Source organism: Belonocnema kinseyi, chromosome 7, assembly GCF_010883055.1.
Source record: "Belonocnema kinseyi isolate 2016_QV_RU_SX_M_011 chromosome 7, B_treatae_v1, whole genome shotgun sequence".
NCBI classification, from domain to species: domain Eukaryota; kingdom Metazoa; phylum Arthropoda; class Insecta; order Hymenoptera; family Cynipidae; genus Belonocnema; species Belonocnema kinseyi.
In genome coordinates, this window is record NC_046663.1 from 51,985,427 (window position 1) to 52,012,387 (window position 26,961).

The 26,961-nt window shown below is 28.1% G+C and overlaps 2 protein-coding genes across 7 annotated transcripts in view; one reads left to right on the top strand and one right to left on the bottom strand.

The window, feature by feature from the left end:
- Nucleotides 1-17,326, bottom strand: part of LOC117175872 (acetyl-CoA carboxylase) — a 109,487-nt gene extending 92,161 nt beyond the window's left edge. Inside the window, exons 1-3 of one of the 6 annotated variants that reach the window (XM_033365676.1) lie at nucleotides 17,211-17,326; nucleotides 10,845-11,265; nucleotides 6,462-6,723 (exon numbers count right to left, since the gene is read on the bottom strand). In XM_033365676.1, coding sequence (XP_033221567.1) covers nucleotides 6,462-6,723; nucleotides 10,845-10,875 — 293 coding nt within the window. In that variant the 5' untranslated portion in view covers nucleotides 10,876-11,265; nucleotides 17,211-17,326. The other 5 variants (XM_033365679.1, XM_033365674.1, XM_033365677.1 and 2 more) reach the window with 5 other exon arrangements.
- A 61-nt stretch (nucleotides 17,327-17,387) lies between these two features.
- Nucleotides 17,388-26,836, top strand: LOC117175874. The gene is made up of 3 exons (XM_033365682.1): nucleotides 17,388-17,762; nucleotides 20,969-21,298; nucleotides 26,403-26,836. Exons 1-3 carry the CDS (start codon nucleotides 17,709-17,711, stop codon nucleotides 26,772-26,774), a joined length of 756 nt encoding a protein of 251 aa, XP_033221573.1. The 5' UTR covers nucleotides 17,388-17,708; the 3' UTR covers nucleotides 26,775-26,836.
- Nucleotides 26,837-26,961: the final 125 nt, after the last annotated feature.

Consider the following 26,961-nt stretch of genomic DNA (forward strand, 5'->3'; position numbering starts at 1 on the left):
TAACTACTGTTGGGTAGGCGAACATATTCCCAGAATTTAGAGACAATCGAAAAACATGACTTTTTGAGTTGGGGCAGTTGAGGAATAATGCCCCGTATATAGTTTCGTGATTTTGTACTTCTGTAAATGATTATATTTTCAGAAAATTCAGAAAATAATTGTTTCAATTTATTTTCGTTTTCTGTATTATAAATCGTCTTTAATCAATACATGGGGACTTATGGAGCAAAGATAATTGGTTTATTCATTCATTCACTCAGCTGTTATTAATAAATTTAATTAAAAGGTCGGAAAAATTAGTAATTTAAGGTAAAAAGTGTTGTTTTTTTTTATTAAAAGTGCAATTAAATTATTATTTTACACACTTTTCATCACAAAATATTAAATTGTTTGATTCTTTCCGATTTGAATCTCCCTTGATCGCCTCAATTGCTACAGGTATTCCTAAAAATGACGTGTTTAAATATATCTGAAAAAATCTACCCGCTGGGGGATTATTAAAAAATTTTCATAACTTGTATCGTTTCTCAACAAATTTAATTTTTCAATTTTTAATATTTTTTTTTACGAAAACAAAAACTACGACTCCTATGAAAAAATCATTTATAAAAAATTTGTAGATCCTTTTTGGTTGAACTCCTTCTGTCTCATTTTTTTCGCAGCTTGTGTCGTTTGTCAACAAATTTTCTTTTCTTAATTTTCAATTTTGTTTTTTACGAATAAAACAAAAACCACTTATCATATAAAGAAGTGTTTCATGCAGATGTTTTTAGGGGCACAATTTTCGTTAATTTATATTTTTCGTATCTTACTTGGTTTGACCATAAAATGGAGTTAATGAATTTTCATTATTTTTTGTCCGATCAAAATTCAAATTTTTGATTTTATAAAAAGATTCAAAAATTTGTTATGATAATCTTGTAGTTAATTAAAAATTGTCCACAATCATTTATTTTTATTTTTATGAACTCATTATCAATAATTGTTCATTAACTTAAATGAATCACTGATATTCTAAACACACTATTAAACAATTTGTTTGCATGATAAAACTTTTTCTACGGAAAAAGTCCAAATTGTATCTTTATTTATTTTAGTTATTTAAAAAAAATGATAATTATTATATTATAGCAAATATAAATAATTAATTAAACATATATTACCTTCAGTAATATCTGTTATACCACTCTTACAATAACTGCAAGCATTTTAGAGCAACATTTTTCTTCTGCGCGAATATGCCAGAATTTTCCATTAATTTTTGTTACATAAGGTATCGCTCATATACTGCGCTACGCTGTGTATATAATTATTTAGTGAAAAATGTTTTTTTTTTCATACTGAGTAAAAATATAATACTTAAAAGAAGACGAAGTCCTGATTTCGAGAATGTAATATAAAGTTAATTTAAAAAAAAATCATTATTTTTAAAAATCTTAAATTATGAGTATTCAAATTAAAAATCTCTTGCAAAAGAAAGTTCTCTTTGGAAAACACAAATTATATATATCATTGTCTTTTTGTCTTTTTATCAAAATTAATATAAAATATCACATTGTCGAGAACTTTAAATGTAATTTCCAGTTCGAATTTTTATTCCCGTTTAATACCCTAATAACAACATTTAAAATCATTGAAAGGAAAAATTTAACAGCTAATAAGAATTTATTTTATAAAACAATTTGACGTTGAAAAAAAAAACAATTTCAAATTGTAGTACTCTCATCCATATCTCTAGGTGATTTTTAAATAATTAAAAAAATATATTATTTAAACAATGATATTGTTCATAATACCTATAATTTATTTAAACAATCAGTGAACAACAATTCGAACTGACTGACAACTTGATATCTAATCTGGAATATTTTAGAATAGAAATAAATTTTTCAAAATGCAAAAATTGCAATTTAAACATTGTTTTTACCCCCTCCCTCTTGTTCGAAAAAACCCTTGAACATAAATTTTAAAATTGGGAACTAGAGGTAGAACGAACTAATTCTCCCAGAAAAAAAACTGAAGGTATCGTTGAAGACCTCTCATCCATATCTCTAGGTGACTTTTGAATCATTGAAAAAACAATTATTATTTAAACAATGATATTGTTTATAGTATTTATAATTTGTTAAATCAATCAGTGAACAACAATTCCAACTGACTGATGACTATATATCTAATATGGAATATTTTAAAATGGAAATAAATTTTTCAGAATGCAAAAATTCCACTTTAAACATTGTTTTTACCCCCTCCAATCTGACTCGACAAATCCATTGAAAATGATTTTTAAAATTGGGAACTATAGCTAGAACGAACTGATTGTCCCAGAAAAAACTGAAGGTATCGTTAAAGGCCTCTCATCCATATCTCTAGGTGATTTTTGAATCATTGAAAAAAAATTATTATTTAAACAATGACATTGTTTATAATATTTATAATTTATTCAAACAATCAGTAAATAGCAATTCGAACTGACTGAAAACTAGATATCTAATCTGGAATATTTTAGAATAGAAATAAATTTTTCAAAATGCAAAAATTCCAATTTAAACATTGTTTTTACCCCCTCCACTCTGACTCGAAAAATCCATTGAAAATGATTTTGAAAATTGAGAACTATAGCTAGAACGAACTGATTGTCCCAGAAAAAACTGAAGGTATCGTTGAAGGCCTCTCATCCATATCTCTAGGTGATTTTTGAATCATTGAAAAAAAATTATTATTTAAACAATGACATTGTTTATAATATTTATAATTTATTCAAACAATCAGTGAATAGCAATTCGAACTGACTGACAACTAGATATCTAATCTGGAATATTTTAGAATAGAAATAAATTATTTAAAATGCAAAAATTCAAATTTAAACATTGTTTTTACCCCCTCCACTCTGACTCGACAAATCCATTGAAAATGATTTTTAAAATTGGGAACTATAGCTAGAACGAACTGATTGTCCCAGAAAAAACTGAAGGCATCGTTGAAGGCCTCTCATCTATATCTCTAGGTGATTTTTGAATCATTGAAAAAAATTATTATTTAAACAATGATATTGTTTATAGTATTAATAATTTGTTTAAACGATACCTTCAGCTTTTTTCTGGGACAATTAGTTCGTTCTAGCTATAGTTCCCAATTTTAGAAATCATTTTTAATGAATTTTTCGAGTCAAATTGGAGGGGGTAAAAACAATGTTTAAAGTGGAATTTTTGCATTTTAAAAATTTATTTCCTTTTTAAAATATTCCATATTAGATATCTAGTTGTCAGTCAGTTGGAATTGTTGTTCACTGATTGTTTTAACAAATTATAAATACTATAAACAATATCATTGTTTAAATAATAATTTTTTTCAATGATTCAAACATCACCTAGAGATATGGATGAGAGGCCTTCAATGATACCTTCAGTTTTTTTCTGGGACAATTAGTTCATTCTAGCTCTAGTTCCCAATTTTAAAATTTAGGTTCAAGGGTTTTTTCGAACAAGAGGGAGGGGGTAAATACAATGTTTAAATTGGAATTTTTGCATTTTGAAAAATTTATTTCTATTCTAAAATATTCCATATTAGATATCAAGTTGTCAGTCAGTTCGAATTGTTGTTCACTGATTGTTTAAATAAATTATAGGTATTATAAACAATATCATTGTTTAAATAATATATTTTTTTAATTATTCAAAAATCACCTAGAGATATGGATGAGAGGCCTTCAACGATACCTTCAGTTTTTTTCTGTCACAATTTGTTCGTTCTGGCTATATGTCTGAATATAGAAATTTATTTGAAAAGGCTTTTTCGGCATTCAGTGAGAGTGGAGGGGATATAAACAATGTTTGATGGATAAAGTATTAACTTTAGTTTGTTTGGTTGAAGCTCAAAATACTATTATTTTTATTTAGTTTGCGTTATCAGGTTTTACTTAGCATTGTTGCATATTAAATCGTGAATAACGAAAAAAAAAAGTATAAACATTCTATTTGTTTAAATAATAATTTTTTTTCGTTCATTAAAAAATTACCTAGGGGTAATTTATTGAACTATGCATTAATGTGGTTAAAAATATTTTTCAGCTATTACGTTGGTTTATATTGCGTTTCCATTTGTTTATAACAATAAAATTGTTTGAAAATCATTATTTTTGCATAATTCGAAAATCACCTAGAGGTATGGCTGAGCCGAATTCAGATATGTTTTTATTTTTTTGATTGGACAATTACTTTTGTTTAAATAAATTCCCCAATTTTCAAATTTATATGTATAGCTAAATTCAGGGTCGTGAAAATTTGAGGTAAAATGTTTGGATAGCACCCTAATTTCGTTTTAGAATTTCTGTAGAATAACAAATGATTTGAATGAAAATAAAAAGAGATGCTGGAAAAAATAGTTTGGCCTCTGAAAAGATAAAGTCGACTCTTTATAATAATTAAAATTATATTTTTAAAGAATGCAGACATCAAAACCACGAAGTCAATTGCACTTTCTCTTTAAAAATAAAGATTGGATCAGGAAACTCTCAAACAGTATGAAACTATCGCTTTAAAATGACCAATGTTCGAGGTTGGTGTCATTGCATCTTTCAATGTTCGAACAAGTAAACTGGTAAATATTCATTTTGAGGGTCAATAAGGTGACTTGGGAATAGGCACTCTAAATTAGCTTTTCCTAAAATTTTTTACCTGAGGAAAATTAGTTTGGACATTTAATACAAATTTAAAAGCGAGATTCCTAATTCCCTTTTCGAAATAAATTCATTTATTATAGATAGAAGTTTATTGAATTTTCATGTTTAATTATTAATTATAGAATGGAATATCATTTTAAAGTAGACAACTTTAAAGGTTAAGACTTTCAAAGTGGCCATGTTAATTAAGGGAAAAAAATCGCCATAATTTCCCGCTTTTTCCCGGATCACAAACATTTTTCACGGTGATTGAAATTCAAAAATTCGACCGCCAAAAGCCAAACATTTTTTATTTGAAGTAATCAAAACTGAACTGAAAATTAAAGCACTTAAAAGTTGAACTCTTTTGAATTTGAAAATTGAAGCTTAAAGAAATTTTAATTCAGAATTATGACATTCCTACGCTCAATAATTTACACGTATAAAATAAAAGCTTTTGAAACTTTCAATCCAACAATTTTAAATTAGATGCCGTTAAACTGTAAAATTTTAAACTTTTTAAAATGTAATAATTTAAAGATTTTCGTTTAAAAAATATAAATACGTTATCATTGTTATATTAGTTTCAATTTAAGTAATTTCAAGATTCAAAATTTTCACTTATAAATTTAAAATTCTAAAAACGGAACGATTGAAATCGTAATTGATCGTAATTGATTAAAAGTGTTTTATTATTGAACAGATTCAGAATCGTTCTGTAAAATCAATTATTGTTCAATTTTGAATACTAGAACTACACTTCAATTTTATAAATCATGAATCAATCATTTATATTGCTTTCTTATCGAGGGAGATTTGTAATTACGAAATTCTAATATCTACTTTTTAAACATATTTCAGTATATTTCGGCCACAGGAACTGTAGCCGAGGAAAAATTTCTTTTAATATTAGGAATACAACAGAAGTGTACATGACGTGTCTGTTGGCATTTTCGAGACGCATTAATTGACATATTAAACAGCCTTTCATGACCTACCAATACTGCTTTTTAATTTCTAAATAAAATTATTTACCTAGCTTATAAGAAGACACTTTTCTTGACATTAGGAATATAATAGTACTGTACATAATGTAATTATTCGCGTCACTAAAATGCGTCGATTGACCTACTAACGAAACTAGATGACCTTTCATGTTAAAGGAATAGCGACTTTTACAGTTAAAAAAAAGGTTATATTGTGTAAACGAGGTTAACTTTTTTTTAACACAACACTACCAGAGACAAACTTAAAAAATATAGAAAGTGTTCATTTTTTGTAGGGAAATCCCTAATTTATTTGATACCTATGAGGAAGCACAAATAAAAAAAAAAGAAACTTTATATCCAAAACTTCAAATTTCAAACGCTTTTAATTTTTCATTGTTGAAGTCTTCCACACTGCACTTAAAATTCTTTAAATTTAAAATGTACGCTTAAAAATGTAAAACTAACATCGGAAATTTTTAAAGTGAAAGATTTGAGAATTACGGATTGCAAACTAAATGATTTCGTAATTGAAGAAGTTAACAATGGAACTTATTTCAAACTGCATTGTATCATGTGATATGAAACTTGTGTTAATTCAAGTGATTGGGTGATTTTTCTTCTAAAAATGTGTAGATCTTTTAGGCTGTAATTCCAATAATTTGCGATATTGGAAACTTTCAAAATGAATATTTCACACAAGATGAAAATTAATTTCTCTTCGGAAAATTCATCGTGAATACCATCTGTTATCCTTTTCCTGTTTAAATTTGTTTCGGGGCAAAACTTGTTGAAAATCATAGAAAAACATTCACCTGAGACGCTTTCGACGTTCGACCAATCCCGGAAGGATTGGTTGTTGCTGAAGCCTTTCAATGCCATTAGAGTCTGCAAAACTGTCCTCTCTTTCGAGTTCCTCCATGGGATCTGGGTCCCCGAGGACGAAGCTCACTGCAGCGTCCGTCATCTTGTCCTGTGATTGATTTTGATAATCCTTGATCTCGTTTCCTCCTTCCTCGTCCTCGGACGCGCTATCTGTCGACACCTGACGAGACTTGTCTTTTCGGACGGTGTTACCTTCAAAATAATTTTCGAGCAATAATATAAACCTCCCGATCGTCATTTCAACAATCCAGGAAGGCCAAAAAGTCATGAAGAAACCACTCCTGGATTTATCAAATTTCACTCCATGCCATTTTTCCCAAAGTGATTATCCGCAACATTTTAATTCATTTCCCAGTACAAGTTGTTAGAGAAGATTTTGATTGTAATCATGATGGTTATTTGTTAGTTGTTAGTAGACAAACAGGTTGGTGAATAATAGTTTCGCAGATGAGACAAGCAAATGAGTGAGGCTTCGAGTTTGAATGATGCATTGGCTTTTGGTGGAATATTCCAATTATTCTTCAAATAGCGTTACATTTCTTTGAATTTTATCCAAAATTAAATATAAAGAATTCTGTTTTTTTCCAAGACAGTGAAGGCTGAACTAAAAATATGAAAAGAAGCTATTCTTAGCACTGTGTGCTTCATGAGTATACATTGTTAAAGATGTCATTCCAATAAAAACATGTTTACCTAAATCATAGGGAACTAAACACTTTGCCATCGTTTCAGTTGCTGAAACCTTCGCCTCGATTTTTAATCAAAAAATGTTACAAAATATTTGAAATAATGATTAGTTTTCAGTCTTTATTTATAAATTGGTAAAATGTTGTTTCTCCAATTATTCGAAAAATAATTTTAACTTTGGAAGAATGCCGATTTTTTAAAAGTGAAATTCGTTAAACACAGACAATCAGTATTAAGCCACATGTAAATGATAATGCAAGTGTGTAATACGTCATCAGTTCACATAATTTTTAATTCTTTAATATAACAGTAGAAACCTTGATGAGAAACAATTTCGATTTCACTTACATGTTAAACAGAGCTCAGTTTTTCCTTTATTTTAAAAGTTCAGGCACTTTATTGAAATGCAGGCCTCACAGTCCCTATGGGATAAAATATAGGGAACAAAGGGTACTTTTTTTTGGTTTCACATTCATAGGGTACTTTTTCGGGCTTAAAGGGTATCAAATTCAGGATAAATTCATGACTTCAAGACCATTTAAGGTAAATTCAAGAGAATTCAAATGAGTTAGAAACAATTTTTTAAATAGAAAAATTCGAAAATTCTCGGGTTCCAAGTCACAATTTTATTATTCTGGATAAATTTTAAATAGCTTTTAAAATTATTCGAATTTCAAGTAATTTTTAAAAATGAAAATCATTTATAATTTTCCTAGCAATATTAAAAAATATCCTTTTGAAGCCTGATAAATTCTTAAAAAGCCTATGAATTTCTGGTTCAAAATCTGCCAAAACCAAGATTTTGTTTTAAATTAGACCGTGGGGTAATGTGGGAAATTTTGTTAAATAGAACAATAAAATTGTAACTTTTAAAGTTCAGTTTTTTTGTTTAGTTGTGAATATTTAATTTATAATTACTGATTTTAAATGAAGTCAGATATCTCTAAATATTAATTAATTGTTCTTTTTCTTAATTGAAATTGAAGTTTTTAAAAAGAAATTGAAATGTCTTAATTGAAATTAAATTTCTTAATTCTTTATTTCAAAATTAAAAATAGTTAATAAAGTTTCAGTTTTGTACAATCAATTATTATTTATTTTTCAAATCTTTTAGTGAATTTAATTTTAAGTCATCAATTAATTTATATTCACACTTGATCAACTTAAAACGTTTGTTATCAAAAATCTTTGATTTTAAACGCTCCTAACTTCTAATTTTTGATGTCTTTAAAACTGCTTTGTAAAATTCTTTTAATTCTAATGTAAGCTTAGAAATCTGAAATAAAAAATATGTAAGGTCAAAGATTTTCGAATTGCGCATTCTAGATTGAATGATATCATAATTGAAAAAGATCTCAATTTAACTAATTACTTAAAAAACGGTTGAAATCAAAGTTAGACGAATGTTTTTTTTTCTCTACAAATTTGTAAAATTCCCGGTCAAAAACTACATTCATGGTCATTTCCCGGTCCCTGCAGACTGAATTACCATAAATTTAATTAAATGGAAAACAATTTTAAAATATGAAAAAACTTCAATGAATTCAGTAACTTTGAAATGAGCTTAGAAAAATGCAATGGCATTCAAAACAATTTGATGGAATGCCAGAGAATTCAAGGTGAGGTTAAAAGAATTCAGGATTAATTAAACAAATACATTCAAAGATTTAAAAAAAATTGAAGGGAGTAGAATTGAGTAAATTAAAAAAATTGGAGAGAATTCAAAAAAATTAAAAGGAATCCAGGGGAAATTATTAAGAATTCAGGGTGAATTTCTAAAAATAAGTTCAAATCTCTTAAAATTTTTGAAACCCTACCAATTTTTAGACAAAAAATAATTCAAATGAATTGGAAATAATTTCACAAATCAAAAAAATGTAATTGATTTCAGTAAATTTTAAGGGAAATGAGAAAAATTCGATGAAATTCATAACAAAAATTAAATTGAAGAGAATTCAAAAGAATTTTATGTAATGTCTAAGAATTTAATGTGAGTTTTACAGACTTCAGACAAATGAAACAAAAATTTTTTAGTAACTATTGAATTTAATAGAATGGAGTGAACTTAGAAAAATGCAAAAGAATTCAAGATCAATTGATAAAAATTCAGGACGATTTCCAAATTAATTGCAAACAAATATTTTTAAATTTCTTCAAATCTTTGAAAATCTACGAAACACCTATCTTTTTGTTTGAAATCGCTGTGAAATCCATTAAAATCATTAAAGTCCCTTAAACTTATTGAAATCCTTGAAAATCTTTTAAAATTGTTGAAATCTCTTGGAATGTTTTAAAATACTCTAAAATATTTCAAAGTCTTTGAAATTCATTGCAACTATTGAAACAAATAAAAAAAGTCCTGGGAATCTTTTCAAATTTTCTAAAATATTTCAAATCCTTTGAATCTTTAGAAATCCCTTAAAACTTTTTGAAGTTCGTGAAAATGCCTGAAAATTGTTTTACAATATTTTTAAATATTTAAAATCCTTTGATAACTTTTTTAATTGATCCTCAGAATCAATTTAATAAAAACTTTTAAAAAATTCAAAAAAATCCACTGAAATAAGTAGAATTGAACAAACTTAGAAGAATTCAAGTGAATCATTTTTTTAAAAATAATTCCCAAAAATTAAAAGAATTCAGGGATTCAGCAATCTGTATTGTAACCTTTAAAAAAGTCTGCATTTAAACTTTTACAGCTCTGGATCCTTTGACTGTCATTTGAAGACTTGCTCTAAAGAACACTACTAGAAATTTTTCGCTTCACCGCTTCTACGATCTCATTCCAGAAACTGTTAGTGACCCGTGTATTATTAAATCCCGTGAAATTCTATGAAATCTGGCAATATTTCATGAAATTCTGGGAAATTAAATAGAATACATTAAGACCCTTAAGATCCCTTAAAATCATTGAAATTCTGGGAAATCTTTTTAAAAATAAAATTAAAACCTTATTGGTCCTGTAAAATCACTCAAATTCTTGCAAAATTTAAAAAAAGCTTGCATCTTAAAATATTTTAAACGCGTTGAAATCCGTTTAAATTATTGGAATTCATAAAAAAAAACTTTGGCACTTTTATTAATGCCTTGAAAAATTGCAAAAGCATTCAAGATAATTCAGAAATAGGTATACACCTGAATTGAATAGTGATTAACCCATGTATTAATTTATTTTTTTAAAAAGTTACATTATTACAAGTTATATGATGGGCTGCACATACGATACCATAGGGACCAAATATTGAAAATAGGGTTCTTTAGAAACCTCAAATGAATATAGGGTACAATAGGTTATATAGGGACCGATCTGCGAGGCCTGCAAATTAAATTAAATTTTTAATTCTCACTAGTCATGAGAGCTTCTGCCAGAAAATAAGTTTTCTCAAATGAAACGAATTTTGGAAAAAGGTTTAGAATATAGAAACCCTTATACACAAATTCTCTAACACTCTTTCCACAATTTTGGAACCTTGCACAAGCTTCAAGAATAGAAGAGCACTTTATATCACTCACGATAACAAAACTCAGAGAATCCACATCAGAAAATTAATAAAGCGATGATTAATTTTTCCAGGACCTCCACCAAAAGCGAAATGCTGATTTTTTTTCATGCGGGTAAGATGTACCGGTGAAAGCATCCAGAAGACTCCGAAGCATACCAGCTTTCTTGAGAAGAGCCTGAGGACCTTGGCGAGGCTTGTCTCAATTTTTCTTGATCCTCTCTATTATTCTTTTTTCTACAGTTTTATCTTGATCCAAGCTTCTGATTCTTGTAGAAAGAGGACCTTTCTTTTTGGTTCCAAGTTCGTTGATGGATATGAGAAAATATAGTCAGACATACGATCGAGGGTAGAGCACCATGACTTCCTCTTTTTTTCCTGGTGTCCTCGCAGACGGCCAATTACGGACTGAGGAAGTTGAAGTGGTTCATAAGCGAATCAGCAAGTGGCGAAGTGTCCCCAGAATGACCGGACGATGGGATCAAGGGGTCGAGAAGTGTTTCTACGCGTGTTTTGGACTTAGTTTTCTCGTGATTGTACGTACGACCTACAATGATGATCAGTCAGTCAGGAAGTTAATCAGGTAAATATCTCACGAGCAAGTATTGGTTGATTTCCACTTTTCTATTCGAATCTGTCTGTGAAATAAAAGTGAAAAATAAATAAACCAAGAAAAGATTTAGAACAAATAACGAATCATTAATTTTTAAATCGCATGACCGAATGCGCGAAATTTTTCTCTTTTATACTGACACCTTCGGATCAAGAATTTATTTTTAAATAAAAGAACTTTAGACTTTGCTTTTCCTATAGTTTTAATGAAAAATCCTTTAGAATATCGGATTAAGAGAAAATTTATTCAAAAAAAATGATCAACTGGTTTCGAGAAAAATGATCAAAAAACTTTTGGTGTCACGGTCCTGCGATTTAAAAGAATTAATAAATTAAAGTATAGAACATAAATTTAAGAAAAAAAAAGGAAAAAGTCTAAAATATTCTTTAAAAATATAAAAGGAACTGTCTGAAGTTAGGATGGTCTTTTGAAGAGATCGCTCAAATTTTAGAGAAATCCTCTACAAATTTCGATATTTAAATATCTTACTTTTATTACAAATTATAAATTTCAGTATCATCTACTTATTAAATTTAATTAAGGAGATGATGACTATATACAAATCTGCTTTCAAATTACCGGTAGTTGATGTATAAATTATCTATTCTTTGTTAGTGAAAACGACTTTTTATTCTTATTGCGTAGAAGAGTCATAACTTTAAAAAGCTAAGAAGAATCAGTCGAAACCAATATAATGAAATGTATCTTTAATTTTAAAAAGGGCAGATTTAAATTAGTTAAATTAAAATTCCATGTTCAAGAGTTGATTTGTTTCAGCAAAGATAAAGTCATTCGCAAAAAAGTGAAGTAAATAAGAATTGCAGTCATATTATTATCACGAAACTTCAGAACAATGTAGACAGCACGTGCAACAACCGTGGATTGTCGTTTAAAAAGTTATGCTAAATGTTGCTCAACTTTTCAAGTTCGATATTAATGGCCTGTTTATACGAATAAAAATGCCTTCGACAATAAAGCTTCATTCGAAATTATTTTAATAACTTTTTAAATAAAGGTACTATTTTAAACCTTCAAGGTGTTTCATCACTTTCAGAAGTTAGATCAATTGGATGCTATAAGATTTGAAATAGGCGGAAATTAAATCCCAACAACGCAGGTATACGGAGGAAAACTCCATAAACTTTCACTAAAATTAGTCACTGGAATTAAATCGCTATCATCGATCACGCGCTCTTCTTCAGAGCAATTTAATTACTTTTTTGACGATTTAAAAATTAATTCAAGTAGTCTTGATATTATCTGACCTTCCGATGGTCACGCCAATGGAACGTGGGCCAAAGCCTGCTCGAAACCTGAACGATGAATGCTGATAATATTTTATTGCAATTCGACTTTCATGGCATAAATCTCGATGGCTTATTGATCATAAAAACAAAACGCTGAGTCATTTCTATGGCGATATGGCAGTCACTAATATTGGTAGATAATTAGAAATTAATGGGAAAAATATACTTTCAGAAAATTTACTTTAATTACATTTCCATCACATTCAAATTACAAGATATTTGTTAGTCTAATGAGACCTGAAATATGTTTAACATTTGTCTGGAATTTCTAGAGTGGAAAAATATAAATTCTGCTTATGTAGATAAATAAAAAGTGGCCCAATAATCACAACAGAATATTATTTAATATCTCTGACGTTTCTTTGCTTTAATTTGTTTCCTATTGAACTTCCTAAGTCACTGTAAATATATACAAATTAATTTTCCTATGACGATGCTGTTTCTGAACTGATAAAATTAATACGATAATGATTGCATAATGAGTGATAAGACTCCTGTAAGTAAAGTGCGGTCAGTAATGTTTCCTGCTTACTGTTGTTTACAGTGTCGTAAAAAGAAACAAAGTAGTTTGGAGCATACATATTTTGACCATTTTTTATTAAATCGCTATAAATTTGAAATGATAATGTCTATTGATACATAATGGAATTGAAAAATACTATGAATCGAATTTCGTAGAAAAACTTGTTTCCTAGCATGAAGTTCAACATCCAAGGTTTGGATCAGAATTTAAAACTATGTAAATTTATCTCAACTCAAAACAATTTCTATGAAAAATACTTGTTTCTGTGAGATTTTTCAATGATAAAAATAAAATTATAATAATAATTAGCGATTGTTTAAACCTTATATGCAGTGTTTCCAATTTATCAATGTTCTAAATATACAAGCATCAGTCAATCGTTGACACTATGCCAGTCAACGATAGATTGTCTTAACACAAAACAAAATTGAAATCAATGTTTAAAATTATAAAAAAACAATTATACACTGATTGCACGAAATTCACAATTAGAAACAATTATTTTCTAATACATTTCTTTCAAAAATTTTCGAAAATTTTCCGCGAAAATTTGCAGACGAAAACTGAAACGACAACGATGTTTTTCTTCTCGCAGTCTCGTCCGAACTAAACATAGGGATCGCTGCTTAATTCGAAGGACGGGAGTTTACATTTTATTTTCATTAAATCACTTCAGACAAATATCGAATAAACATTAAATTTATACCATATCGATATATTTCAAGCGAGAAATCTCTTCCTCTTCAATTGAAATTTTTTATTTCTATTGTTTTTTAATAATTGAACAGTAATGGCTTCAAAAACAGAAGCTCTACAAATAAAATGTTGCTGAAATATTCAACATTAAATATATAAATATTGTAATTAAAAATAGTCCTCTTCCTTATGCGAATTTAACAAACAACTCTTTAGTCCAATTTTTAATACAAATAAAAATATCATTTTAATAAAACTATATTTAAATTAAATAAAAAATTGAAGTCTCATTTATGAAAATAAATGACTTAATTGTAATTAAATGAATTTAAATTTATTATTTTTTGACACCGAAATCAATTATGATACCAAAGCTTGAGGAAAAGATTTGATAAAATGTAGAGCAGAAAAATGATTATCTTGGCAATGGTTTATTGAAACTAATGCGGGACGTGTTCTTTGAACCACTTCAATCCATATCTAACTGCATTTAGTTTTGCCTTTATATGGCTAAATCAACGGTATATATAGCGCGTCAAGTCTTTTCACCAATTCATTAATCTTTTCAATGTATGGGAATACTCTTTTAAACACTTAGAATTAGTTCAATAAAATTTTCGTTTAAGGCTGTCAATACACTTCTATATACGTATTTTTTTAAAAAACACACGCACAACAAAATGTTAAACATTTATATTAGAGGAAAAAATAACCAGGGTTTCTACCAGACGAATGATTTTAAATTCCCGATCATTTTCCAATTTTATTCCAGTAAGTAGTTCATTTTTGCACGTCAATTTGAAATATAGTTCAAAAGATTTTAACAGAGAATTTTGCAAAGAATTAAAATTCTTAATTTGAACAGGTGCTTTATTTCATTTCCAGCTTCTTAATCAGAATGATAAATTATTTCCCGAAATTTCACGTTCCATGTATAAAAAACCTGCTCCAAGACAAAATTATAATTCTTTACGGGAACGTTTTTTTTACATTTTATTGATGTATTCTCTCTTTAAAGTCATAATTAATCCAACGTTTTTTCAACTCTCAATTTATCATTCTATTATATTAAACAATAGGCAGTTTAATTTTTCTCTATTTTATAGAAATCTTCAGGGTATACTAATAATGCGTGTGTATACCAAATTTGAAACAATTTTAATCATATTTGACTGAGTTGTAACGATTTATGTTTTAAAACATAATTTATTTCCCTCCTTCTTCAATTTTAATATTAAAGATATTCATAGAAAAAAACTGCAAAAAGAAAAAAGTTGCATCACGTAGTTGTTTACAAGCCCACAGTTTTTATGTGCTTGAAGTTCTGAACGTTCAAATGAACGCCATTTTTTACTGATGACTTTGTGAAACAGAAAAAGTGCTCAAATGTTTGTTAATTTACATAAGAAATAATGTATTATTAAAACAGAATTATAATGCATATTTTAAATTGCAGTTGCAACAATATTTATGGGTAAAACATAAATGGGCAAAAATATTTCGTTCGATTGAACGTTCGGAACTTCATGTACATATAGTTTATTAATTTTAATATTTTGAACTTAAAAATTTAGATATCATGAGACGCTTGGATAATAATTTTTCTGGTGCTTCTCCCCTTATTGCAAGCATTGCAACTGGTCACGCAATTTCCGTTCCGTGTAAAAAATCCCCTGTTCCAATTCAAATTATAATTTTTTACGGAAATTACCTGTCCCAATTGGAAATTAAATTCATTTCGAAAATTTTCTGTTCCAAGTAGGAATTATATTTATATCAACAGTTTTTATTATAATTCCGAAATTAGCAAATCCTTTAAAATTCTAGCCAATTTTTATTGGCAAACAATTATTTAAAAAAAAAAAATTTGTGGTTATGTGTACAGCAACTTCGATACGATTAGCTGCATTTTTTGGTGCACACAGTCGTAGACATTTCGTTTTAGAAATGAAAATTTCAATTATTTTTCAAATTCCCCGTTACATGTCAAAAATTTCCTGTTCCAAGATCAAATTGTCAGTATTTAAGAAGTTCTATTTTCCAAAGTCAAAATTATAGTTCTTACCTGAAATTCCCCGGTAACCAGGTGAAAATGATCATTCTTTACAGAAATTTCCGGTTTTACATTAAGAAATATAATTATTTACGAAATTCCCTGCTCAAAAGTAAAAATCACAATTTTTTACGGAAATTACCTGTCCCAATTATCAAAATTGTATTTCTTTACTAAAACTCCCTGTCTGAAAGAGAAAATTCCAATTTTTTTTACAAAAATTGGCTGTTCCAGTCAAAATTATAATTATTTATGGAAATTCCTTGTCCTAATGTTAAAATTCCAAATCTTTACAGAAATTACCTGTTCCATTGTCAAAACTATAATTCTTTACGAAAATTCCCTGTCCCAAAGTAAAAATTTCAATTTTTTACAGAAATTGCCTGCTCCAGTCAAAACTATAATTATTTACGGAATCTTCTGTTCAAAACTATATTTATTTACCGAATTCCCTATTCTGCAATTGCACAAAAAATTATAATTCTTTAGTAAAATTCCTTGTCCCAAAATAAAAGTTACAATTCTTCACGGAAATTTCCTGCCCTAAACTCAAAATTATGTATCCCTACTGACATTCCTGTCGCATTTAGAATTATAATTCTTTCTGAAAATTCATAGTCTCAAGTCCAATTGTAATTCCTTACGTGCATTTGAAAAAAAAATCTTATTCATTCCCTGTTCCAAGTCACAATTATTATTCCTTTTTGAAATAAAATAAATGCAACCACTTTAGGCCCATTCACAAAATCCGTGATAAATTTTTCAGTAACCTCACTTATCTCGTTTTTTGTGAATGAACCCTTTTAATTTGCACATAAGTACATATTAGTATATTTAGTATAAAATAATTATGCCTATTAAAACTTTGACTGATAGTAAAATTAAAATGTTTATTTGTTGTTTTGTTCAGGATCGAAGTTATTTTACTAATTAAAATTGTTTTTGTCTCTTTTTCTGTCTATCGATCTATTTTTTATTAAAAATCTAAAGAAATATATATAAAAAATTGGTCATTCAGTTTCCTCAATTTGTTTGTTTAGAGATAGATTAGGAGCAGGGATTGGTGGATCAGAGTCGGAGAGTAATCAGGCGAGGTTCTTCTCTATCAGTGATTGGTTGAAAATAGTTAACCAAGAAACATGGAAACCGCGTCACCTGGTCTACTGGCCACACAATAATTCTTTCGAATATGACCCGATCATGACATAATTGGAAACTTTCATGAGGCGAGAAGCGGGCTTTCAGAGATATTTCGACAAAAGCGAGATTCTGGAACGAGAAAAAAATGCTAAAAACTTACCGGTGACGAATCTTGCGCGGAGGAGCCGCTACTTTTCCTTCCTCCTCTGTCATTTGATCTAGGCTGCTTTTGAAGCACGAAAATGACAGGACACCACGTTTGGTGATTTGTTGTCGAACACAAAACGGTGTCGACAACTATTTTTCATCGAAATCTGCGTGACATCTAATTAGCTCTTTGATACTCACTACTCCAGTCCTCCCATTCCTGACTCTGCCTTTGAGTGGACACACGTTGACATGCGTTGACGGAGTTAATCGAGATTCAAGTTCCTGGAGCTGGAATCATGAACCATCGGAACACCTGGTCTGGTGATGATCTACCTTACCAACAATACTTTACCAATGGAGAGCAGTTTGTTTTAGTTTCAAAAGTTAACACCAGGGAAAACGGTTTCGATTTCGAATAAATACAAAAAATTACTTTTGAAAGAGCTGGAACTTTTGGAAGTGGTTGGAATAGTTGAAGGAAGAACATTATAAAATTGTAGCTCTCGAAATGGACTTTGTGAGAACCTTGGGCGCTGGCGAATTTGTGGCTCTTATAAAACGGGTTAGAATAGTAAATCAGAATTATTATAAATGTATTTGGAACATATTAATATGGAAATGCCTATTTATCGTTGATTTTCAAAGTATTAATTTTGTAATTGAAAAGCTTGAATGAGAGAATATTTGGTTCATACTTTCAAAATTTTTGGAGTTTTCCAATTTCAGGTTTAAAAGTAATGTAGGGTCAAATTCAAATATTAAATATTTCAGGACAGTTACAATATTAAATCTGTTAAAATTTTATTTAATTTGACAAAAAAAATTTTTTTTTTCAATTCCTTGAAATCGTACAATATCAAATTGAAAAACTTGATGGTTTCAAATTTTCAGTTAAATGGCGTTCGTAATTACTTAACAATTTTCAATCAAATGCCTCCAGAATAAATTCAAAACACTGAAAATTTTGTTTTAAAAATTAAGAACTACGCATTGAAAATTTAATTACTTTTTATTTGAAAATGGAATCGTATACATACATTAGGGTGACCTTTATTTTTTACTTTTCGAATATCTTTCCTCTCAATCCCAGTTTTGTTAGAATACTAAAAAAAATAATCTTTATTTAAATTTATTTGATTGATATTTAGGGTTCACACAAAAACTATCAAATCTAAGATATAAACGCGATAATATGTTACAAATAATTAAGTATTGTAGTATATCATTTAGAATTCGCCAGAAAATAAGAATTAATTTAAAATTTTGCAACTGAATGATTTTCAGCCACATTTTTGGGCCCTAAAGAAAACGCCATAAGTGACAAATTTGAATTTTACTTAATATTGTGGTATATTAACGCTCTTTAAAAGTTTTTGTTACATAATCAATCACTAAAAGGGCATTTGAGAACACCCTGTCATCTGTTAAATAAATTTTAATTGTTCAAAGAATTTAAATTTGTTTTATATTGTTTTTCAGGTAAGTCGCGAAATGAACGAATTTTATAGACGTTATGAGTTCTTTAATCAATTGTTACAATGGTATAATTTGTTTAAATAATTATAAAATTATATTTATATCATATTATATTTTAAAAAGTACAATTGTTTAAACAAATTCAAATTTGTTTAAACATTTACAAGTATTCTTAATAAGTATTCTTATTCAAATTAGCAATTAGAAATATTAAAATCTGTCGAAAATTTGTCGAGATAATATATTTCTTCTGCTTTTTTTTTGAAAACTATGCTTACTTGAACAAAAAAATATTATTTATATAATTTTAAAATTATTGAAAAAAATTATTTTATTGTAATAATTGATTAAAGTACGCTTAAGGTCTCGAAAATACGTTCATATCATGACTTTCCTGAAAAAATGCTTAAACAAATCTAAATTGTTTGAACAATAAATTTATGGGAACATTTTTAAATAAATATGTTTTTGTAATCAATGCGAAACTTCATGGTCTTTGCTTGGATAAATTTTGTTATTGTCATAAGAACAAAACACGGGGGGGGGGGGGGGGGGGGGGGGTTAGAGCAGAGAAATTCTCAAATAAAATTCCATCAAGTATGAATAAGAACAACCCTATAGTAATCTTGTTTTATAGTATTTTTTTATTTTAAAATTTTCATGTTAATATCTTAAAATTATCAAAGTTTTATTTGAAAATTTTGAAAAATAATTAAAATTTTAAAAATCTATAAACAGATCATTTCAAGAATGACTAATATTTCGCTAAATTAGATGTTAAAAACTAAACGATTATAAGATGTTAAAATTTAAAATTGTGTATTTTAAAATTAAAACACTTAAAAATAAAATTACACCATTCTCAGCTCGCGGGGCGAGAGAAATTGTTAGCTTTCATACGATTTAAGTTTACTTGAAATAATTGAAAATCATTCCATTATTAACATTGAAAATCACGATAAATTTATTTTTGCATTTTAGAAAATTTTTTTAAATTAATTTAAATGTTAAATTATAATATTTTGTACGTAACAAAAACTTAAAATTTTAGATTTTCAGAAGCTTTGACTTTTATTATTCAGTTTACTTTTTTATTTCAAATTAATTTTAATCGCTTCAAATTGAAAATAATTTAAATACAAAAATTGAAGATGTTTAACTATTCAGTTTTATTTTTAGGTCTCTTGCATTTTAAATGATTCAATTTTCTAAATCCCCATCTGAAAGTACTCCATTTTTAACGTTTTAAATTTTTTCTATTTTAGACATTTTAATCTGAAATTAATAAATTTTGAGATTCTGCATTCGAAAATAAAATCTTTTCATTAAAAAATTTCAAATGGAAATTATACAATTTCAAGTCTTTTCTAATGATATTGTCTGATTTTGAAACTTTTAATTTGAAATATTTTTATTTCGATAGCTTCTAATTAGAAAATTTTCAATTTCAAACACTTTGAATTGCAAACTTTCAATTTTAAACGGCTTTATTTAGAAATGATACAAGTTCAGGTGGTTTGCATTTTAAATGATTGAATTTTTTAAATTCCAAACTAAAAATACTCCCATTTTAACGCTTTATTTTTCTCCTATTTTAGAAGTTTTATTCTGAAATTAATAAATTTTGAGATTCTTCAATTAATAATCAAATTTTTAAAGTAAAAAATGTTTGAAACAGAAATGATACAATTTCAACTCCTTTTCAATGATATCTAATTTTGGACATTTTAGTTTGCATTTTTTTTATTTCATGAGCTTCTGATTACAAAATTTTCAATGTCAAACACTTTTAATTGCAAATAATCCAATTTTAAACGTTTTTGTTTAGAAGTGATACAGGTTCAATTCCATTTCACTTCATTCGAAATATTTTCATTTTTTCATAATTTTAGCTAATCTAAAATTGTTTAATTTTGAAATTTTTAATACAAAATAATATTTTTCTTATTTCAAACGCTGTCAATTCGAAATATTATTCATTATTGTTTCAGATTTAAAAAAAAAATAATTAAAATTGGTTTGACAATTGATTTTTAAATTGTTAATATGTTTTATGTTAGGAAATAAAAATTCTTAGACGCATTTACTATAATTTCATACTAAAATTATCTACATTCTGTATTATAAGTATTATTCTATGCTGTATTTACAGTTCAAATTTCAAAAACAAAACTGTTTTATTTCAAGTATCAACCAGAAAAAATAATTGTTATGCTTGAATACATAACTAAAAAAATAATTTAATAGAATTAGGTACGAAATTTAAATATTTATGAGAAACCTGTTTTCCAGATGTTCGAAATATGTTTAGAACTAAGAATAAAGTCGAAAATTCATGGAAAGGTTGTTTCGCAATTTTTGAGAATGAATGTAAAATTAGTGAAGGAAGGAAATGGTTACTTAGTACATTTTTCCCATTGTGGTAAATGGAAAAAGGAACATTATGAAAGAATTTTGGATGCAATGTCCCAATATTGTGCGAAATTGATTCTGAAGACTGAGAATCATTTTCTTCATGTAGAAGCAGTCCACAATGAAGATCGTCAATGGGCACTGAAAAGATCTGAAGGGGGTACAAACGAATTTCCTTACCTCAAAGAATATCTTTCTGTTAAATTAAAGGTAGATGGTTCATGAATTATTGTTGAAAATTCATTATCTAAATAAATAAAAAGGAATATTGGATTTCCTTGTGAATTTATCCATAAATCAGGGAGGTCGCATAAACAGGACGTCAAGTAAACCGGGAAATGATAGGGAATTTTTGATACCGGGGAAAATTGAGAAAAGACGGTGTATTTATATTCTTACCGGGCATTTTACAAATTTCTAGAAGAAAAATCTACTCAATCACTTGAAATATTACTAATTACATATTAAATGATATAATGCAATTTAAAACAAGGTGATAAAATACGTTCAATTCGATGAACTTTAAATATAAATTAACTAAAGATTTTTCAGATTGAATAAAACTGTAGTTCGAATATTAAAAATGTTAAAAATTGAAACGTTTCAAATCGAAAGCCTTACTAGTTAAATAAATCTAAACATCCCATTGAAATTTATAAACTTTTATCAATTCTAAAATAACTCAAAATTAATTGATTCATAATTGAACTCTCCTATTTAATTTCAATTCTATTCAAATGTTTCCCTCTAAAGTATTACGTTCTTAACACATTCGATCAAACAAATTAATTAAAGAAAACTAACATTTTGTAATATTGAGAATTATTTTACTGGTAATTTAAAATAAGTAATTATAAATCAAATATTCAAAACTAATTCGATAAACTGAATTCTTTGAAATAGCCCTGAATTCTTCTAATTTCGAAGTGCTAAACTTAAATTTAAATTTGAAACTTTGCAATTTAAATTCTTCCCCTTTATTTTATTTTTTCATTTTTAAATAAAATTATTAAATGTTTATATGCTTAAATAATATTCGCACAGTTATTATTTTAAAATGACCTAAAATAAAAATAATTTTACTTTTAATTTAAAAAATGCTCAGAATAAAAACAAATATTGTTCAATTTTAATAAATTCTTACCCGATCAAAGTTACTTTTGCCGTCAGGTACCTAACAGAAAAAAACATTCAGGTTGACGTGGATAGATAAAGGATAGGATGGGATCGAAAAGAGAGGATTGAAAAAGATATGGACATAAATTTGGATTGACAAAAAAAGAAGGTAGATATTAATAGATGTAATATAGGATAAAATAGAGAAGACGAGTTTGAGAAAGATAGACGGGAACTCATAGTGACAGTGAGCTAGAAAAATATTGACGTGGAGAGATTTAGGATAGGATGAGATAGAGAAGAGGGCATTGAACAAGATATGCGCAAAATTAGATTGACAGAGAGATAGAAAAATATTGACGTGGATAGATAAAGTATGGGATAAGATATAATAGAGGAGATGGAAAAATATAGACGAAAATTTAGATTGTCAGAGAGATTGTAAAAGATCAACGTGGATAGATGAAGAGTAGGATGAGATAGAGAAGAGGGGATCGACAACGATATAAGTGCATTTAGATTGTAAAAGATACATGTTGATAGAATTATGATACGATGAGATAGGGAAGAGAATATGGAAAAAGATAGACGTGAATTTAGATTGACGGAAAGATAAACAAATATTCACGTGGATAGATAAAGGATAGGATAAGGTAGAATAGTGGAGATTGAAAGGGATAAATCAAAATTTATATTTGCAGAGAGGTATTGAAAGATTAACGTGGATAGATGATTGATGAAGGATAGGATGTGATAGAGAAGAGGGGGTTGAAAAAGATAGACGTGAATATTTAGATCAAAAAATGGATAGGAAAAAATAAAAGTTGAATAATGTATGATACGACGAGATAGAGAAGAAGGTATTGAAAAAAGATAGATGTGAATATAAAGTGAAAAATATATAGAAAAATGTGCCCACGTAGCGGGCACATTCTCGTCGCGCGCGGCTCGCTGTTGGTTACTGGTGGTTCTCGCGCTTCGCGCTCGATTGTACATTTATCTCGCGCTTGGCGCTTGATTCTGTATTTACCTCGCGCTACGCGCTCGGTCTTTATCTATCTCCTGCATTCGTGGTCACACCTTTTAAAATCAAAGGTCAACGGACAGACAACTGTAATTTTGTGATTTTGAACTCTATTTTGTTAAAGCGCTTTCGGCTTTAACCAACACATTCTCATCACGTATCTCGTGCTTCGCACTCAATTTGTCCAAAATGTCAACTTTTCTACATTATACACAATACTTTTATATTAAATATGATACATTTCTTATGTAACTCTGACTGGGATTGCTTATTCAAAAATTGCAAAATAAAGAACAAATTGTATTTATCATCATTATTTTTATATTTGTTTCTTATTTTGCTTTAAATTGTATTTTAAGCTGCGCTGAAACATGTATCATTTCAATAAATTTATATCATTACAATTCATAATATGCATAAAAATTGCGAATAATACTAATTCTTATTTCCTTGTTTTTATCATTTATTTTTATTTTTAATCTAGTTTTTTACGATTAAATAAAAAATACTGTGCGTATGTATAAGGACTAATACAGGATCCAATACAGGGACCAATATAGGGTCCTATACAGGATCCTGTGTTCTCTTTCGTCTTTTCTGTCCTTTTTCCAAAAATTTAATTTTTTTATTTTTAATCTTATTTTTTACAATTAAAAGAAAAAATCTACTCGTCCTATCTAAAAATGATTAATAATAAATTCATAGATTTTTTCAGGCGAACATTTTTTGTCTGTTAATTTTAGTTTGTACGTTGTGTCATTTTCAAAAAAATTTTATATTGTTATTTCGAATGTTAATTTATACGTCTAAAGCAAAAACTACGTGTCCTATCTAAAATTATAGCTCTTTTTTTGATGAACAAGTTTTGTCTCATTTTTTTCCGTAGCTTGTGTCGCTAGTCCACAAAAATTTAATTTTTTTATTTTAAAAGTTTTTTTTTTTACGAGTAAAAACAAAATCTATGCATCCTATCGAAAAGTGATTTATTATCAATTTGTAGTTCTTTCCAGGGCGCGCAATTTTAGCTTATTAATTTTTTTGGTATCTTGCATAGTTAAACCAAAAAATGGAATTTTTGGATTTTTCATTAATTTTGGTACAGTCAAATTTGGAATTTTTAACTATTAGACCAAATTAAAAAAGTTATCATAAGCTTGTAGGGCTTTCAAAAAGCGACGTTTTTCTTTTTGTGGCTTTTCATAGCGTGCGTTGTTTGGCTTAAAATGTTCATTTTAGTTTGTTTTTTTGGATTTTGAAAATTCTCTAACTCTGATAATTTTGTTTTTATAGAAAAAAGTCATAAGGATAAATTATTTGAGTTTCTTAGTACTATGAATAACCGTTCATAGAATTTTGAAATCTTGAAAAAAAGGTGGTTTCAAAAATTTTGAAAACGTGCTCACTTTTTAAATTTTCATCCAAAATAGCTGGTTTACGAACTTGAACTTTAGTTTAGGACACTACAATAGTATACCAAAGGCCAATCCAACCTGTTAATTCTTTAGAAAGTTATCGTGCTAACAAACTAAAAATCTACAGAACCACACACACACACGCACACACACACACACGCACAGAGTCAGACAGACAGAGAGAGAGGGGGGGGAGGGGCATTAGCCAAAAACGGGGGGAGCGCAGATTTTACACAATTCTAATACCTTCTCTTGATGAGAATGTAAAAATTCATTATTTTGCCATGAATAATGTTTTGATACTTTGGTTTTTTTTTGTGAAAAATAGCATTAAGAACATTTAAAAAAAGTAAATTTTTTGTTAACCCACACATGAGACGAAAAAGAAATTAAAAAACATAAGTTGTGATGAGAATGTGCCCACGCAGCGGGCCGATTTTTTATTGTTAATATCGTGTTTCACAATTAAAACACAAAATATACATGCTATCAAAAAGTTATCTATAACAAATTTGTAGATCTTTTTGAAATGCACAATTTTTGTTCAGTCACCTTTTTACCCATTTTGCACATTTTAACCGTAAAATGTAATTATTTTATTTTTCATTCTTTTTTATTCTGTCAAAATTGGAATTTTCAATTTGTTTTTTAAATCAAAAACTTGTTTGAACAATCTTGTAGGACATTGAAAAAGAAACAGTTTTCTTCTTATGACATTTTTCCATATCATGCGTTATTTGGCTTAAAATGTTCATTTTAGTTTGTTTTTTAAAATTTTGTAAATGCTATAATTGTGGTAAAATTTGGTTTTATAAAAAAAAGTCATTAGGAGAAATTGTTCGTCTGATTGAATGCTATCATAATTCGTACAGACAATTTTTGAATTTAAAAAAAAGTGGTCTCAAAAATTTTCAAAATAAGCGTACTTTTTGAATTTTCACCCAAAATGGTTGGCTAACGAACTTGACCTTTATTTTAGGACACTAAAAGAGTATACCAAAGGCCAATCAAATCTGTTATCGTAAAAAACTGTTTTTCGGATTCAGGGGGTCTCAAAACGTGGACATTTGACAAAAACGGGAGGGGGGGGGGCTAATTTTACACAAATCTAATACCTTCTCTTGATGAGAATGTAAAAAGATAGCCGTTGATAGATAAAGGATAGGATAAGATAGAATAGAAGATATTGATATGGATAGACGTGAATTCAGATTGACAGAGAGATAGAAAAATATTCTCGTGGATAGATAAAGGATAGGATAATATAGAATAAAAAAGATTGAAAAAGATAAACGGAAATATAGATTGACATAGAGATAGTAAAAGACCAACGTGGATAGATGAAGAATAGGATGGGATAGAGAAGAGGGGATTGAAAAAGATAGATGTTGATAGATATAGAATAGGATGAGGCAAAAGAAGAGGAGATGGAAAAAGAGAGGCGGGAATTTAGATTGACAGACTGACAAAAAAGGATAGACGTGGATTGATAAAACACAGAATGGGATATAAAAGGCGGCACTGAAAAAGATAGACGTGAATTTATATTTTCAGCGGGATAAAATGGGATACATATTCTCTATTTCTTTCTATCATAAGGATTGAGAATTATGTAAAAAGGTAGAGGTACTTCTTTGGATAAATTTACGTGGAATTCCATTTAAATTTCCACGTGAAATTCCACGCGGAATTTCAGGTAGATATTTTTCTCAAATTATATAAATCGATAGATATATTAAAAGTGGTTTTACTTCATTTTCAGCCAAGCATAATTGCATGTAACTTGAGAGCTTTTGAAGAACGTCTTTTGCAAGAAATAAGCTCGTTCAAGAATCTTAACCCTGAAGTGAAATTTACGTATTTCCGAGATTCCGAAATCCTTTATAACAACCGTGTGGAATTGGACAAGGATTATAAATTCTGTTGCCTCGTGAGTTCTGCAATGTGCAAAGTTGTGCAGAAAACTTTAAGAGAAGAATTTCGACAAGAGTGTTTAAATCTTTTTGGTGTAACCAATTTGACAGATTTGGATTTTGCAATTAAAAGTATTTTGCTGCCAAAGATTCACAGTAATTTTGTCAAGATGACGGTCCAAACCCTTCGAGACTTCGAAGGAACAGAAAAGTATTTCTAACGTATTAAATCGTGTTTTAAAAAATTACAAAATTAAGGCAGAAATCTATTCTTTTCAAATTGAAGTCAAAAATAGAAGGAAAAATCATCTTATATAGTATAAATAAGAAATAATAATGTTATTTTCTTTCATTAAGTTATGTTACAGAGTCTTGACTCTTAAGAAATGAAGCTATAAAAAAGTTATT

What these genes read in the sequence shown, in the direction of transcription:
- LOC117175874 (XM_033365682.1), top strand. Translation starts at nt 17,709, where the DNA reads ATGGACTTTGTGAGAACCTTGGGCGCTGGCGAATTTGTGGCTCTTATA. An exon ending in TTGTGGCTCTTATAAAACGG is followed by an intron (nt 17,763 to 20,968) that starts GTTAGAATAGTA and finishes CCTGTTTTCCAG; the next exon opens with ATGTTCGAAATATGTTTAGA. An exon ending in ATCTTTCTGTTAAATTAAAG is followed by an intron (nt 21,299 to 26,402) that starts GTAGATGGTTCA and finishes CTTCATTTTCAG; the next exon opens with CCAAGCATAATTGCATGTAA.